We start from the raw sequence: 14,957 nt of genomic DNA on the forward strand, positions 1-14,957 counted from the left end.
GCACCCAGTGATGTTTCGGCCATGCAATATAGGATTCAACTCAGGCCCTTTCACATGCAAGGCAGCTGTCCCTGATCACCCAGCAACCTTCTGGTTTCGGACATTCCAGAGTCACTGTTGCATCTTTTACTGACCAGCTCTTTGGCCAAGGATGTTTGACAATGAACTTCCCCAGTACTGGTACTACAATGTCCACGGGATGCAGATGTCAATGGGGACACCAGATGGCACTGGCTGTGGCACCTCAGAGGCTTGGACTCCACTGCCTACATGTCAGGAGACGCTGTAGGCGACATTGAGGGTCATGCCCAAGCAGACATGCTTCGGTAATGGTAACCTCAGAGGATTCCCATCCACACCTGCACTGAGCATTATGCCAGCCTGAAATGCATTGGGCAAGCCTGTACCCTGTGACTCTAAGCACATCTATAGAACCCACTGTTCTGCCAGATGCTCACAGATGCCACATCAGCAGTGCACACACAGCCCCTGAATACTCCCACAAGCAGCTTGCATCTTGGTCCCGGGAGGGCTGTTGAGCCAGGCTGGCCAGAGAGCACAGGCCCTGCTCTAAGCCCAAGGATCATACCTCAGGTTACTGAGTCAGTCCTCCAGCATCTGAGTACATGAGCCACTCCTCCAGGACACTTGCCAACAGCACTAGAACCCACTGAGGTTTGGGGTATTTTTGTTTTGGTTTGGTTTATTTTGGGTCATCAATGTGCAAAGCAAGCACCCTCCCTGCTGTACTATACCTACTCCCTGCTCATCCAACCAGCCAACTGGGAACCAGCCTATCCTAACCACTGTGGTGATTGGGAGCTGACCTAATAGACTGGCTGGGCCTGAGTAACAGAGCCAGAACTGGCACACTTGCTCCCTCCCTGTGCCCATGTACGTCCACCCTGTGTGACCTGAGTAGAACGACATTAGGGTGCACTTTCCATTTCCACCCCCTTTCTCGGAGCATCTTCCACCCAGGGATTCTTCCCCTTTGCTGTCCCCCCATAACTTAATACATCAGAGCCAATTTTTGGAAACCTCCTAGCCACCTTTTCCTTTTCATCCATTTTTTTACTCATCTCACTTGCTTGGACTCTTTTTGTCTATGAAAGATGCTCTGGCTCCCTTGGATTAGTTCATGTCCAGGAAGGGGGGGGATCACAACATTAGTGCACGGTTCCCCCAGTCATAGCCGCCTGGGTTAAGGGGACCCTTTGTGATACTCCCATCATACACATGATTTACTCTTAGTTCAAACTCTCCACAACTGTGGCTGTGGATGTCGTTTTGCCCTAGTTTTAAGGAGCACACTTCATACATAGGAAGACCAAGTATGCCCAGCTATTGATCTGGCAAAGAACGGAATCTCATCCCCCTTCTCACATTCGCTCATGTACCTCTTAAGCCAGGTCCCCTGGCCATCCTCTCTAAATAGTGTCTGTGGTGTTGCTCACTAGGGAGAACTGGCTGCTCATTGTCAAACTCTTCTGAGCAGTGCACCCTTGACTTGTTGGCCTGGGAGCGGGCTGTCAGAGTCTCTGCGTGGGAGTGAGCCTGCAGTTGTGGGAGAGATGGAAGGTTCCTGAAACAATGAGAAAGAAAACCATGAGAGGCCAGAGAGCTTCCCACGGAGAGCAACAAAGCTAGCAGGGTGCAGATAGACAAGCGTGTTTGCTGCCCAGCTACGTTTCATCCACAGCAATTCTGCCAAGAAAAGAGATTGATCTGGATCTGGGGACACTGAGTGACAGCAATCCTGCCAGGGTCCCTAGCTTCCCGCTGTAGGTTGAGCATCCTGTGGGGAAGATCTGGCTTCTTTCCTGCCTCCCACTCCTGAGAGCGCCAAGAAGGGGACATCATGTAACAGTCGGGGGAGGAGTAGGGACAGTTAGGAATCCAGGGGAGGCCTCATGTTGCTTTTTTTTTTTTTTTGGCTGATGAAAAAGTTGAGGCCATGCTTTGCTAGCAAAGGTGCCCGTAGCTGACAGGGCAGCTCTGAAGGCATGGACAAGATCAGTCATCAGAAATGGGACAAGCTGCGGTTTTCACCGAGACACCCGCCTCATTCTTCTGTGAGGAAAGACAACACCAGGGAATACAAAACTGAGAGTTCCAATTAGTGGAGGGAGTTTTGGGGGGGGGGGGCAGGGTTGAAGATCAGGCTAGAAGTGACCCAGGGGCAAAACTGAAGGTCTTAGGCATTTGAGTGTGATGAGGGAAAGAGTATCGATACTATAAGCCATATATTGCCTAAATTACAATTTTTTTTTTTTTTGGTTTTTGGGGTCACACCTGGCAGCGCTCAGGGGTTACTCCTGGCTCTATGCTCAGAAATCATCCCTGGCAGGCACGCGGACCATATGGGATGCCGGGATTTGAACTACCGTCCTTCTGCATGAAAGGCAAATGCCTTACCTCCATGCTATCTCTCCGTCCCCTAAATTACAAATTTTAATTACCTTAAAAAAAAAAGAAATAGAAATTTATATCTTGGCCTTTCCCACCTGCCCATGCCTGCCCTGAAGCATGTTTGTTATTAACCAATATTTCATTATAAGTTTGTATTTCTAGGTTTGTCTTAATCTATAGAAAATTTTGCTAGTTGTTTTGAGTGTGCAAGGTCACCCCTTATTCCTTAGTGGTCACCAAGGAAACAAGTGAGAGGTCTGGTCCCTTTGGTGTGGCTGCTTTACTGAGACCAGATCCAGGATTTCCTGGGCATCCCATTGAGATGACGCTGACAGCCTGGGGACCAGGTGTGGGCATTCTGGGTAATAGGACCACTGAGCAGATTTTCTGAGAATTGCTGGAAGCTCTCAGACATCCCCTTTCTGTGTTTTCTAGGAAAATGATGCTGCTGCACTATGAGGAAGGCCTCCGCGTGGTCATCCACACTTCCAACCTCATCCATGAAGACTGGCACCAGAAGACCCAGGGGTGGGTACCAGGCACTTTGCCCAGCATCTGGGCTGCATGGGCAGGTGTGCTGAAATTTTCCCTCCCTCATTTTTTTTTTGCTTGCCTGGCCGAGAAAGTCCCCCATCTCACCCCAGCACTATTGTCCTTATCCTCCCATAGCTCAGAGCCATTTGTATATGGTGGTTCCTGGTTCTTAGAAGAGGGACTTGTTCCCACACTTGGGGCCACTTCAAAACAGCATGTGCCTGGTAACCGTCGGAAATTGGGATGTGGCAGGAAAGGTCTTATGCCACCCGCCCCCCAGCCCAAAGCAACCCTGCTTGACTGGCTTGTGCTCTTTTTTTTTTTTTTTTTTTTAATTTAAACACCTTGATTACATGCATGATTGTGTTTGGGTTTCAGTCATGTAAAGAACACCACCCATCACCAGTGCAACGTTCCCATCACCAATGTCCCAAATCTCCCTCTTCCCCACCCGACCCCCGCCTGTACTCTAGACAGGCTTTCCATTTCCCTCATACATTCTCATTATTAGGACAGTTCAAAATGTAGTTATTTCTCTAACTAAACTCATCACTCTTTGTGGTGAGCTTCCTAAGGTGAGCTGTAACTTCCAGTTCTTTTCTCTTTTGTGTCTGAAAATTATTATTTCGAGAATGTCTTTCATTTTTCTTAAAACCCATAGATGAGTGAGACCATTTTGCGTTTTTCTTTCTCTCTCTCTGACTTACTTCACTCAGCATAATAGATTCCGTGTACATCCATGTATAGGAAAATTTCATGACTTTATCTCTCCTGAGACTGGCTTGTGCTTTTACCCACCACATCCACCAGGACATGGAAGGAAAGTTTGAGGTCTAGCCAGTGCAGAAATTTCCACCATCATCCTGTCCCTCTATTTTCACATGAAACACATCTCAGCTGGTGTTTTGTTCCCAGCCTTTATCCTGAGACTCAGGAAGACTTAGTGCTGTCCTTCAGTGCTGTGACCTCGTCTCTGGTACACACATCCTCGGCACAATATCGTATAGAATTTTGTCTGTTTATTTTGAGGAAGGGGAGGCACTCCTGAAAGTGTTGGGGACTGTGAGGGTCCAGAATCTACCCCAAGACTCTTGGCATTCAAAGTGGGCACTCCTGTCCCTCCATCTAACATTTCACAGGAAAGATGGGTTTATTTTTAGGAGTTCACTTTCTTGGCATCCATTCGTAGGCCTGCCTTCTGGCCAGCTACCCATTGTGGTCAGCTTCTACTTCCCTTTCATGAGTGATCTCTCCCTTCTGGGGAAGTGGCTCTAATTGGCAGCTTTCACGATTGAAACATCTGCCATGCCAGCCTTCCTGCCCTGCATCGTGACCCAGACAGGCTCTTGCTCTTCATTGGGACATGCCAACTCTGAGCCCCAGTCCCATATGTCAGCCTCACCCCAGTGGCGGCCCCTGCATGACTGTTGGACAGCATAACCATATCCTGCTCTGGGAGGCCTTTCAGAGCCTGAAGGCCAGTCTTGGCCCTGAGAACTTGGCTTCCATCACACATCACACATGGTCCAAGGCTGCCACCATGACCTCCTTTGCTTGGGTTCTCAGAGGCAGGCAAGTCTCCTAGCTGCTCTGGGTGATGGAATTGAGGGAATTCTTTATTTTGTTTAGTTTGTTTGTTTGTGGACCACACCTGACAGTGCTCTTGGCCTTGTGCTCAGAAGTCTTTTCTGGCAAGCATAGGAACTATATGGAAAGCTGAGGATTGAACTCGAATTGTCCATATGCAAGGCAAACGCCCTATCCACTATGCTGTCACTTCAGCCCTGTAAAAGACGTCCTTTTTACTCCTTAAAAAAATACATTGAACGAGAAAGTGGTAGGATGCTTGCCTTGTACATGCAGACCAGGGTTCTATTCCCAGCATCCCCTTTTTCCGCCAAGCCCACCAGGAATGATCCCTGAGTACAGAGCCTGGAGTAAGCCTTGAGCATCGCCAGGTGTGGCCCAGAAACAAAATTTAAAAATCCTTTGACGGAAGATTTTCTCATCTTTTGTTCAGTGTTAGATGTTTTGTGTCTCCGCCTAATCTAGAGAATCACCCAGCAAACTTGTTTACACACACACACACACACACACACACACACACACACACACACACACACACACACACACACACACACCATCGCCGCCACCACCACCACCCCTGCAAACTGCAGCTGTGGAGGAGCTTCACATTCACCTGGCATGGTGCAGGCACCACACTGGCGGGCCATCAGGCCTTCATGCTTGCTGCTCCAGGCAAGTCACTCCTGTTAGCTTTGCGTGGGGGATTCTATGGGACGGTGCTGACCAAGGTGGAAGATGCCAACCAGCCAGGGACCCCGCTGGGAAATTCTATTTTTGTTTTCTTGGGGGCCATACCTGGCAATTTTGGAGATTACTACTGGCTTTGCACTCAGGAATCATTCCTGGTGGGCTCAAGGGACCATATGGGAGGCCAGGGATTGAATCTTAGTGAGCTGCATGCATTGCAGCATACTATCTCTCACCCCCAAACCTTCTTAAATGTGGTATTTCTCATACCTGGCCCCAGATATTATATATATAGGTGACATAAGTTCGTTTCACTGTGCTGTCAGGGCATGATATCTCACAGAAATAAACTTGATGGATTGGAAATATGTTTGTACACTTTCCTTATAGACAAGTGTACACCTGGCTAGATGAAGAACTAAATATGCTGACTGGGGCCTTTTCTGAGGTCACTGCAGATGGTGTGGATTTGCTGTATTGGTTCAGAGTAGAATTGTTGGTATTTGAGGCCGCAGAGCCAGGTGTGGGGAGCAGAAGACAAGGAAGGTGTGGTAAGTGAATGAGGGTGCACTGATAAAGGGAAGCAAAAGCCTTCAGTCTTCAATTCATGTCAAGGCATTCAAACACAGTACTGCAGAAGCCCTTGGCATGCTATGATGGAATCCAGATTTTGGGGTACACACACTCACTCTCTTCTCCCCTGGGAACTCACCTCATCCTGAGCAAGGATACCCTGATGGGCGCAGAGATCTCACAGTGATGGTCACGTGCCTGGTTGCTGAAGATGAGCTTTATTTTTTTCTCTTCCAGCATCTGGCTGAGCCCTTTGTACCCACGGCTGGCCCAGGGGAGTGCGGGGTCCGGAGAGTCCCCGACCCACTTTAAAGCGGATCTCATCAGCTACCTGACAGCCTACAACATGCCCCAGCTCAAGGAGTGGGCCGACCTCATCCAGGAGCATGACCTCTCGGAAACCAAGTGCGTTTCCCCCATCAGTGTGGATTATAGGCATTACCTGGCACAGAAGTGGCTGTGGACTGAGGCAAAGGCAGCAGGATGGGAAAGGTGGCAGCATCTTGGAGGGGCTGCATGGGGGTTTCTTCTCACTGCATGGGGCGAGGGAGAGTGTCTCAGATCCCAAGGCAGAACCTCCATAAGCTCTCACTTCTCCGCTTTTTCTACTGACCTTCCCTAACCCAGGGAAGTAGCTGGTTCTCAGGACATTTCACAGGGACATTTGTTTTTCTGGGTGCCTTGGGATTTGGTTGGGGGAATCACATCTCGGGAACCTCTAACCTAGGTTTTCTCTCTCTTTAGAGTGTACCTTATTGGCTCAACCCCAGGACGCTTTCAGGGAAGTCAGAAAGATCATTGGGGACATTTCAGACTCAGGCAGGTAACAACAGACTCTTAACTTGTTTTTGCCTTTTTGTTTGTTTGTTTGTTTGTTTGTTTGGGGACCATACCCAGAAGCTCTCAGGAATTATTTCTAGCAGCCTCAGGGAATTATAATGGGATGCCGGGGATCAAACCTGGGTTGGCCACCTGCAGGGCAAATGGCCCTCTCCACTGTGCTATCACTCTAGCTCCTGTTTTTTGCCTTTAAAAAAAATGGTTTTTTCCTCCAATTGCAGTGTCTGTTCTCCAACTTTTTCCTTCATAATTGTACATTTTGATGGTTGTTCTGGGCAGTCTGGCCTCCTAGCTAATTGGACCTCAGACAGCTTTGCCATAAAAGAGAAAAACAGCATAAAAGCAAATGGGGATGTTCAAAGGGACGCCAAAAGAAGATTGTTCTCGAATGTGTGGGATCGATGACTGCTCTCCACGGGGAGCTGGTTTCCTTTTCGTGGTAAAAGAACAAAAAAAAAAAAAAAAAAGAGAGAGAGAGAGCAAAGAGGGACATTCAGAAGGACGTGAAACACCAGTAACATAATGTAGAACATTCCAGTAGAACCAGGAACCCACCGGGATTGAGTATTGAGGGTGTAATTCAGAGGCGAGCACCCCCCTCACCTCACAGACAGCCACAAAAACCAACATCCCAGTTTGTGGTCAAGTGTGAGGTTCCCAGCCAGCCGATTTTCTTTGGGTCCTACCTGAGCACTTGTCCCTGAGTCTTGTTGTTGTTGTTGTTGCTATTCATGGGACCACAGGTTTAAGGGTAACTTTTAGTGACAAAACTTGCAGAGCATGTGCCACAGAGCTGGGATGCAGGCTGGAAGGGATCTCACATCAGTACTGAGACCCAGACTACTGGCAGCTCATCACAGCCCTGCAACTAGTCAGCCACAGAGGCTGCTGCCTCTCTGGGGTGCCAAGACCATGCCCTGTCCCTACTTCCACATGGTGGGAATCAGAGAGGCCTCAGGGCAGGGTACTCTTGGTGATACTGTTGAGTTGAAGACACTTGGTAAATCTAAGGTCTAAGTCTCACTTTCACTAATTGCTTGACTCTGTTTGTTGTTGTTGTTGTTGTTTTTATTACTTTGGGGGTTTTTTTGGAGTGGGGACATCTTGCTTGGCAGTGCTCTGACTGCTCCCAGCTCAATGCTGGAGGGTGGGGAGTTCATTCCTGGCAGTGCTTATCGAACTCAAGCTTCCTGCATGCAAAACATACACTTGTTCCTTCAGCACTCCCTCCAGCCCCAGGCTGGACTTGGGTTTTCTGTTTTCCTTTTTGGCATGTGGGGAGGCCTCCCAGGTGGTGATACTCTGCCAATCAAGTGGTTCAGTGTTGGGGACACATGGACACTTTATTAGTGACCACCAGGGTAACCTGGCAGTACTCGGGCCTCCAGGACTAATGGCAATGCTGGGTGCCATGTGGTGCCAGGGGTGCAACCCAGGTCAGGCCTTCAGTAACCATTGTACTATCTCCTGGCCCCAAGGGCCTAACTGTAGGTCTAGGGTGGATGGTTCTGAAGCACAAAACATACAGACTTGGATTGGCTTTTCTTGTCTGTAAGAGATAAGAGAGTGCTCATTCCTCCAGGCAGTGTACCTTTTGATGACCCAGCATATATATATATATTTTTTTTCAATGTGTGAATGCAACAGAGAGTATGGTATTTAGTCTAGACAGTCCGTGAGCTGTCAAATATTTGGGCTATTACTCCACCATCACTCACAAGGAATGTCTAATGATCCAATGACTTTCTGCTCTGATGGAAATGAGCACATATAGGTCTTGAGCAAAAGGAAAACAGCCAGGAGGCTGCAGATGAAAGTGCTTCTCATCTGTTTGGGATACAGTGCATCTAGCTTACTGACTTTTTTTAAAAAGAACTCTCCTTTTTCTGCGTTAGTTTCTAGTTTTTTAAGAGTTTACCCCCTTTGGGTCAGAGCGAAGGGTGCTTACCTTACGTGCAACTGACCTAGGTTTGATTCCTGGCACCATAGATGGTCCCTGAGTCCCTCCAGGAGAAATCCTTGAGTGCAGAGTAAGTCCTGAGCACTGCAGAATGTGAGCTCCCCCAAAATAAAAGAATTCCCTTCTTGATTCATGAAAATTTTAATGCCTTATTTTTGACATGAATCACTTACTAAAAGCAGGTAGGAGTCCAGAGGCAGCCTCTGTGTTTTAGCCCTTTGTTGTTGTTGTTGTTGTTTGTTTTATTTTCCCCCTTTAGTATTTGGGCCAGACCCATTGATGATCAGTGGTTACTCTAGGCTCTGCACTCAAGAATTATTCCTGGTGGGACTCAGAACCATATGGGATACCAGGGACCGAGTCTGGTTTGGGCTTGTCCCAAAGCAAGTGCCTTACCTTCTGTGCTATGACTCCAGCCTTCAGCACTGGCTCTTGGCAATGAAGTTGATTTTTTTGATTTGGAAACCACACACTAAAGTACAAGGCTTACTCCTGGCTTTGCACTTAGGAGTCATCTCTGTTGGGGTTTGGGGACCATGTGGGATGCTGGAGATTGGACCTAGCTAGCTGTATGCGAAGCAAGCGCTCTATCCTCTGATCTCTCCATGTTCTGCTTTGAGGCAGCTACCCAGGCCTGGGTGGGACCTGTCTTATTATTTACATGTGACATGACCACAGCACCAGCCTCATCCTTGCTGTACCAGAACAATGATAGCCCCCCTCCCCCCGCCCTGCGGTATGAGGCTTCATGGAGTAACACTGTCGTGGTGCAGAGTGCCCCGATCTGTGTGGTTAGTGGTCTGGAATCCCCCCATGATGATACTATTCTAATAGCACTGCATAGTCTTGTTCCAAGGAAACATCAGACCCCTTCACAGCTCCTCAGTGCGGGGTGAGTAAGTGCAGCCACCTTCTAACGACAGGATGGGGAAACCCTGGCTGAACTGCAGGACATGGAAGCCCAGGACCCCACTTTTCATCCCACAGCCAAGCAGGGGCCCTGAGCTGTGGGATAGAAACAGATAGTAGGTTGTTGGTTCAATCCTGTTTCTCACCCTGCCAGACCCCACTTGGTGGAAATGGGCATGAGCGTATCACTAATGCTTATCCCTAAGGTGTATTAAGGAAAACTGTGCCTGGGACCCACAGCAGATGACAAACAGGCCTGGGATGGGAGCCCTGGGCCCTCCCTGGCTCTCCCACCAGGTAGCACATACCCCAGCCCACTGTTTAGTCGGTGGAATTTCTGATTGGTTTCTTCAGCTCTGTTTTATCACCTAGAACAATGCAGACAGGTCTTTAGTAGGACTTCAGGTGCATACATATGTGACCGTGGGGTTTTTTTTTTCATGGTCTCCCATGCTCTGACTCACAGAGTCCATGAGAGGAATTAAAATACAGTCGTAATTTCTGTGCTATTTGGAATATTCAACAATTGATTTCAAGACATAAAACTTACTTCCTAAGAAGTGGTTTCTTTTTTTCTTTTTCTTTTTTTTTTTTTTTGGGTCACACCCAGCATCACTCAAGGATCACTCCTGACTCTACACTCAGAAATTGCTCCTGGCAGGCTTGGGGGACCATAGGGGATGCTGGGCTTCGAACCACCATCCTTCTGCATCTAAGACAAATGCCCTACCACTGTGTTATCTCTCCATCTGCAGTCCCTCAGATTTTTGATGTGGCCCTGTTAACCAAGGATTCCCGGGGGCTGGCAATCACATTCTGAGTTGCTCCAACCTTTGTCTTCTTTCCCAGCTTCTGAGAGCCCACGCCTCCACCCAGCCCAGAGCTGAGACATGGCCCATCGTCGGCCAGTTTTCCAGCATCGGTTCCATGGGTGCCGATGAATCCAAGTGGCTGTTCTCTGAGTTTAAAGAGAGCTTGGCGACCCTGGGCCGGGATGGCAGGCCACTTGGGAGCAGTGCTGCCCCTCTGCATCTGGTGAGTCGCCTTCTCGAGTTCCTGGCTTTTTCCTTTCTGTTACTCCTTCGAGGACCAGGTGGCTCCACAGTGGGTTTTGTGGCCCAAAGCACCGTACAGCAGCAGCAGCCTGCAGTGCCATCGCATGGTCCCTTTATCCTGGCTGCTGGGGTTGACTTCCGACTTCCGCGCCCCTCCTACCCCCCCACTGCAGAGCAACCTGCTTTGTGTCATTCCTGTCTGGAGGGTGGTCATCGAGCCCAGGCAGGCTTTTCAGTAATATGCTGCCCACAGAATCACACGGTGATTAATTCCTCAGAGTCCTTCAAGTTAATGATTCATTTTGCCATTTAATTCCATGTTGATTTAGCTTTCCTGGGGAGTAGGAATAGGGAAATCAAGCATATTCATCTGATGTAACTATGCTTCCTATAGTTTAATGAATCAGGGTTTGGGGTTTTCTTTAAGTGATATTTAGGAGTTTTTTTTTTATCATTTTTGAAAGCACATTTCCCCAGTCTCAAAGTGCTTTTATTTGAAATGCTTAATTTCTAAGAAGCTATTATCTTTAAAAGATTAAAAAAAATAATCTCACCCCCACCTTAATCTCTTTTTTCCTTACCCGCTTTCTCAGTTGGCCTTCATTCCATTCATATTTACTAGTAATACTTTGTTTTGCTTATTTGTCACTTGTTTTCCCTTGTATTCCACACAGAGGTGAAATTATCCAATACTTTTCTTTTTCTTTTTTTTTTTTTTTTTTTTGGTTTTTGGGCCACACACGGTGGTGCTCAGGGGTTACTCCTGGCTGTCTGCTCAGAAATAGCTCCTGGCAGGCACGGGGACCATATAGGACACCGGGATTCGAACCAACCACCTTTGGTCCTGGATCGGCTGCTTGCAAGGCAAACGCCGCTGTGCTATCTCTCCGGGCCCCTTTCTTTATCTTTCTAATGTGTTATTTTTTTCATGGAATCCCACTAGTGCCTTTCCTTTTTATAGCTATATAGTATTTCATATGTGTATCTGTTAAGCCCCCTCTTCTCTAAGAATTTATCGGTGGGCACTGGGTCATTCCCATAATCTCACTGTTGAAAACTACTGGGCTATGGTTTATATTTGGATGGTTATAAAGTTACACATTTAGAGGTTTTACTCTTTGAATAGAGACCTGGAATTGAGATTGCAGAGTCATTGGGTAGTTCTGTTTTTCACTTCTTGAGGAAGTTTCTTCACATTTCAGCATGGTTGCACCAAGGTATAATGCCACTTAGGAGTGTAAAAAAAAAAAATGGGGGTTGGGAGGGTCCAGGATTATTTATTGCTCAGGTAGCAAAGCACATACCTAGCGTATATGAACCTTGAGTTTTATTCCCGATCAAACATGTCCCTTACCCCTTGCCCAGCACTGCCAGGAGTGCCCTGGTTGGAACCAATATAAAATGCAAATGAAAAAATGAAAAAAAATTTTTTTAACAAACAGTTCTTTCAACTTGGAACACACCGAGTTTCATTGCTTTGCTTTCCTTTATAGATCTATCCTTCTGTGGAGAACGTGCGGACAAGCTTAGAAGGCTATCCAGGTAATGGGGGCCAGGCAGATTGTATGGTCTTGAATATCTCACAGATGTCCTGGCAAGTTTGTCACCGTGAAAATGAATTTGTTCCTGAGTGGGTCTTTGAGAGAAGTGTACAAGTGTAAAACTGCAGGTGTTCATGAAGCTGTAGTTACCAATGTGACAACTGTAGAGGGTGGGTAGATCTAAAGTTGGATCCCCCTGGCTTCCCACTGCTTTCTGTATTCCCGGTGCTTGTTTCAGTCTTGTCTCTCTCTGGCTCAACTCTGTCACTTACGCTCCCGAGTCTTGTCTTTGGGTCTCAACACCTTCCTCACTATTGCCCAGCAGGACTTTGATCCTTGGTTCTTTGGCCATGGTCACATGTACAGGAATGAGAACTATCATTGCCCTGTAGGGTTCAGGGATTGAGGAGGTTGCCTGGCTGGAGTCCTCCTTTTTCTCCTCATCTCCCTGGCATCCCATTCGCTAATTGGCTGCCTTGTCACAGATTGGATTAAAAGTGACTGGTAGTTAGGGACCAGAATGATAGGGTGCTTGCCTTGCACATGGCCAACCCAGGTACAATTTCTAGCTTCCTGTATAGTTCCCCAAGCTCTACCAGGAGTGATTCCTGAGTACAGAGCCAGGAAGAAGCCCTGAGCATTGCTGGATGTGGCCCAAAATAAATAAATAAATATGACCAGCTTAATTGACTAGATTACTTGGCACTGCCATTCACACCTCCATCATAACCTGTTCTAAGGGAGAGACTAAGGATACCTTCCTGGGGCTGGAACGCTAGCTGGTACAGCAGGCAGGGCATTTGCCTTGTATGAGACTGGCCCTGGGTTAGCGTTCAAACCCCAGCATCCCATGTGGTCCCCTAAATGTGATTGAAAATTAAAAAAAGAAAAAGAAAAAAACACATTTTTTTTTATCAATTCGAAAAGTGGCACTGAGTTTCAGGTGATTTTCCCTTCACTGGAGAGAGGTGGTGAGGCAGGCTTTGGGCCCAGCTGTGCTTGGGAGGTGAGCGGCACTCCCAGATGCTCTCACAGATTTGCCTCAGCCTTAGCAATGCCCTCTTGGGAACTTTCCCTGTCTTCCCAGGAGGCTCCTTCTCAGCTCTGCACAACAGGTTGGCAGTCCAGACAGGAGGCTTAGATAAAACCAGCTCCCCCGTTGCATGCCTCCCACAGTGCAGGTGCTTCTCACCACCTCTTCCTCCTCTCTCGCCACATCTGCTTGCCTGTGTCTAAAGCACAGTATTCTTCTCAGTGTTCAAGTCAGAGACATGTCAGCACCAGAACTCTGTTTTATTTTGTTTTAGAGCCACACCCAGCAGTGCTCAGAGCTACCTCCTGGCTCTGAGTTCAAGGATCACTCCTGGCAGTGCTTTGGGGTAGACTCTGTAGGATGCCTGGGATGGAACTTGGGTCGACTGCATGCAAGGCCAGTGCCCTCCAGACTATACTGTTACTCCAGCCCCAATCCCTCCAGGAGCCTTGCTTAGAGCCAGGTTGAATTGTCTGTTCTTGTGGGACCTTCTTTTTCGTTTTATTTTTGTTCTGGGGGCCACACCCAGCAGTGCTCAGAGGTTTCTCCTGGCTCTGCACTCAGAAATTGCTCCTTGCTCGGGGGGACCATATGGAATGGCAGGGATTGAACCCTTGTCCGTCCTGGGTCAGCTGCATGCAAGGCAAATGCCCTATCACTGTGCTATCACTCCGGCCCCTTGTAGGACCTTCTGTAAATGCCCAGGGTCCTCTTGCCAAGGTGTTTCTACATCAGACCAATGCTTTCATGTGGAACTCTGTAGCATCCAGGAGAGATACTCAGGAACTCTTAACCAAAGCATGGATAATGTGTCTGCCTCTGGAAAAGGAGAAGGCTAGCTGGCAATTGCTGAGTGCTGGAAGCAAAATGCTCCAAATTAGACTAATGTAGCCATTGTCTTTGCTTGTCTGGCTAAATGTGGCCCTGCTTAGAGCTGACTAATATAGTTGGGCATGTACTAAACCATTTGTTGCTTTCAGAGGCAAAATCACATTTCTCTGAGATGTAGTGACATGGGAAAGTTGATTTTGTTTTCTTTGTTTTGGGGCCACACCCAACTGCTTCTTGCTTTGAGCTCAGGGTTTACTCCCGGCGCAGCTCAGGAGACCATACATGGTGTCTAGGACCATAATTGGCCTTGTTCAAAGCATCAATCTATCCCTTGTATATAGTTCTGGCCCTGTTGAGATTGTATTGTTGTTTATGCTACTCCTCTTTATTTTGTATTTCTAATAGAATGGAGTTATTTAAAGCACACTTTAGATACAACACATAAATATATATATGTGTATATATATATATATGTGTGTATACACACAGTATATACTTTTGCATCACCATTAGCTACAGGGTTACAAGGTTGTTAATAGTGGAGATTTGGGCATACATTGTGTCAACACCCATCTTTTTGATGGCAGAAGAACATGGTTATTTTTAGTAGTTATTATATAAACTTGTCCTGAAACCCTGGAGGTATTTTTACTTCCTTGTAGTAGAGATATTATTGCTTTCGTAAGTCAGAAAAAATTCAAAGCCCTCCTAAAATATAGATGACAGAAATTTCATTATGTGTTTGGAAAGGTCCTAACCAAGCTCTAGTGAAATTTCCCTTTTCTAAAGGGGAGCAAGGGCCAGGACATGATGCCCTGTGAAGAACTCAGGCCCTTACCTGCGAGGCCCCAAGTCCTATTCTCAACACTGCATAGAAAAAAAAAAATGGGAATTGGCTTCTAAAAGTGTTTCTATTGGCAAATGTGTTAAATCTCCTCAGAGGAACAGGGCTTTTAGAACTTCATTGCCCACTCAGCTACACATTCAGTTCCGTT

General features: G+C 47.3%; 1 protein-coding gene across 1 annotated transcript in view; it reads left to right on the forward strand.

Annotated features, from left to right (window-relative positions):
• The window catches only part of TDP1 (tyrosyl-DNA phosphodiesterase 1), a 75,352-nt gene that overhangs the window by 22,728 nt on the left and 37,667 nt on the right, over positions 1 to 14,957 (forward strand). Inside the window, exons 7-11 of the mRNA XM_049769814.1 lie at positions 2,848 to 2,940; positions 6,031 to 6,198; positions 6,538 to 6,616; positions 10,352 to 10,537; positions 12,051 to 12,099. Of these exons, the coding sequence (XP_049625771.1) occupies positions 2,848 to 2,940; positions 6,031 to 6,198; positions 6,538 to 6,616; positions 10,352 to 10,537; positions 12,051 to 12,099 (575 nt within the window). The remainder of the gene's footprint in view (positions 1 to 2,847; positions 2,941 to 6,030; positions 6,199 to 6,537; positions 6,617 to 10,351; positions 10,538 to 12,050; positions 12,100 to 14,957) is intronic.

The sequence above is a fragment of the Suncus etruscus genome, chromosome 3 (assembly GCF_024139225.1).
Source record: "Suncus etruscus isolate mSunEtr1 chromosome 3, mSunEtr1.pri.cur, whole genome shotgun sequence".
NCBI classification, from domain to species: domain Eukaryota; kingdom Metazoa; phylum Chordata; class Mammalia; order Eulipotyphla; family Soricidae; genus Suncus; species Suncus etruscus.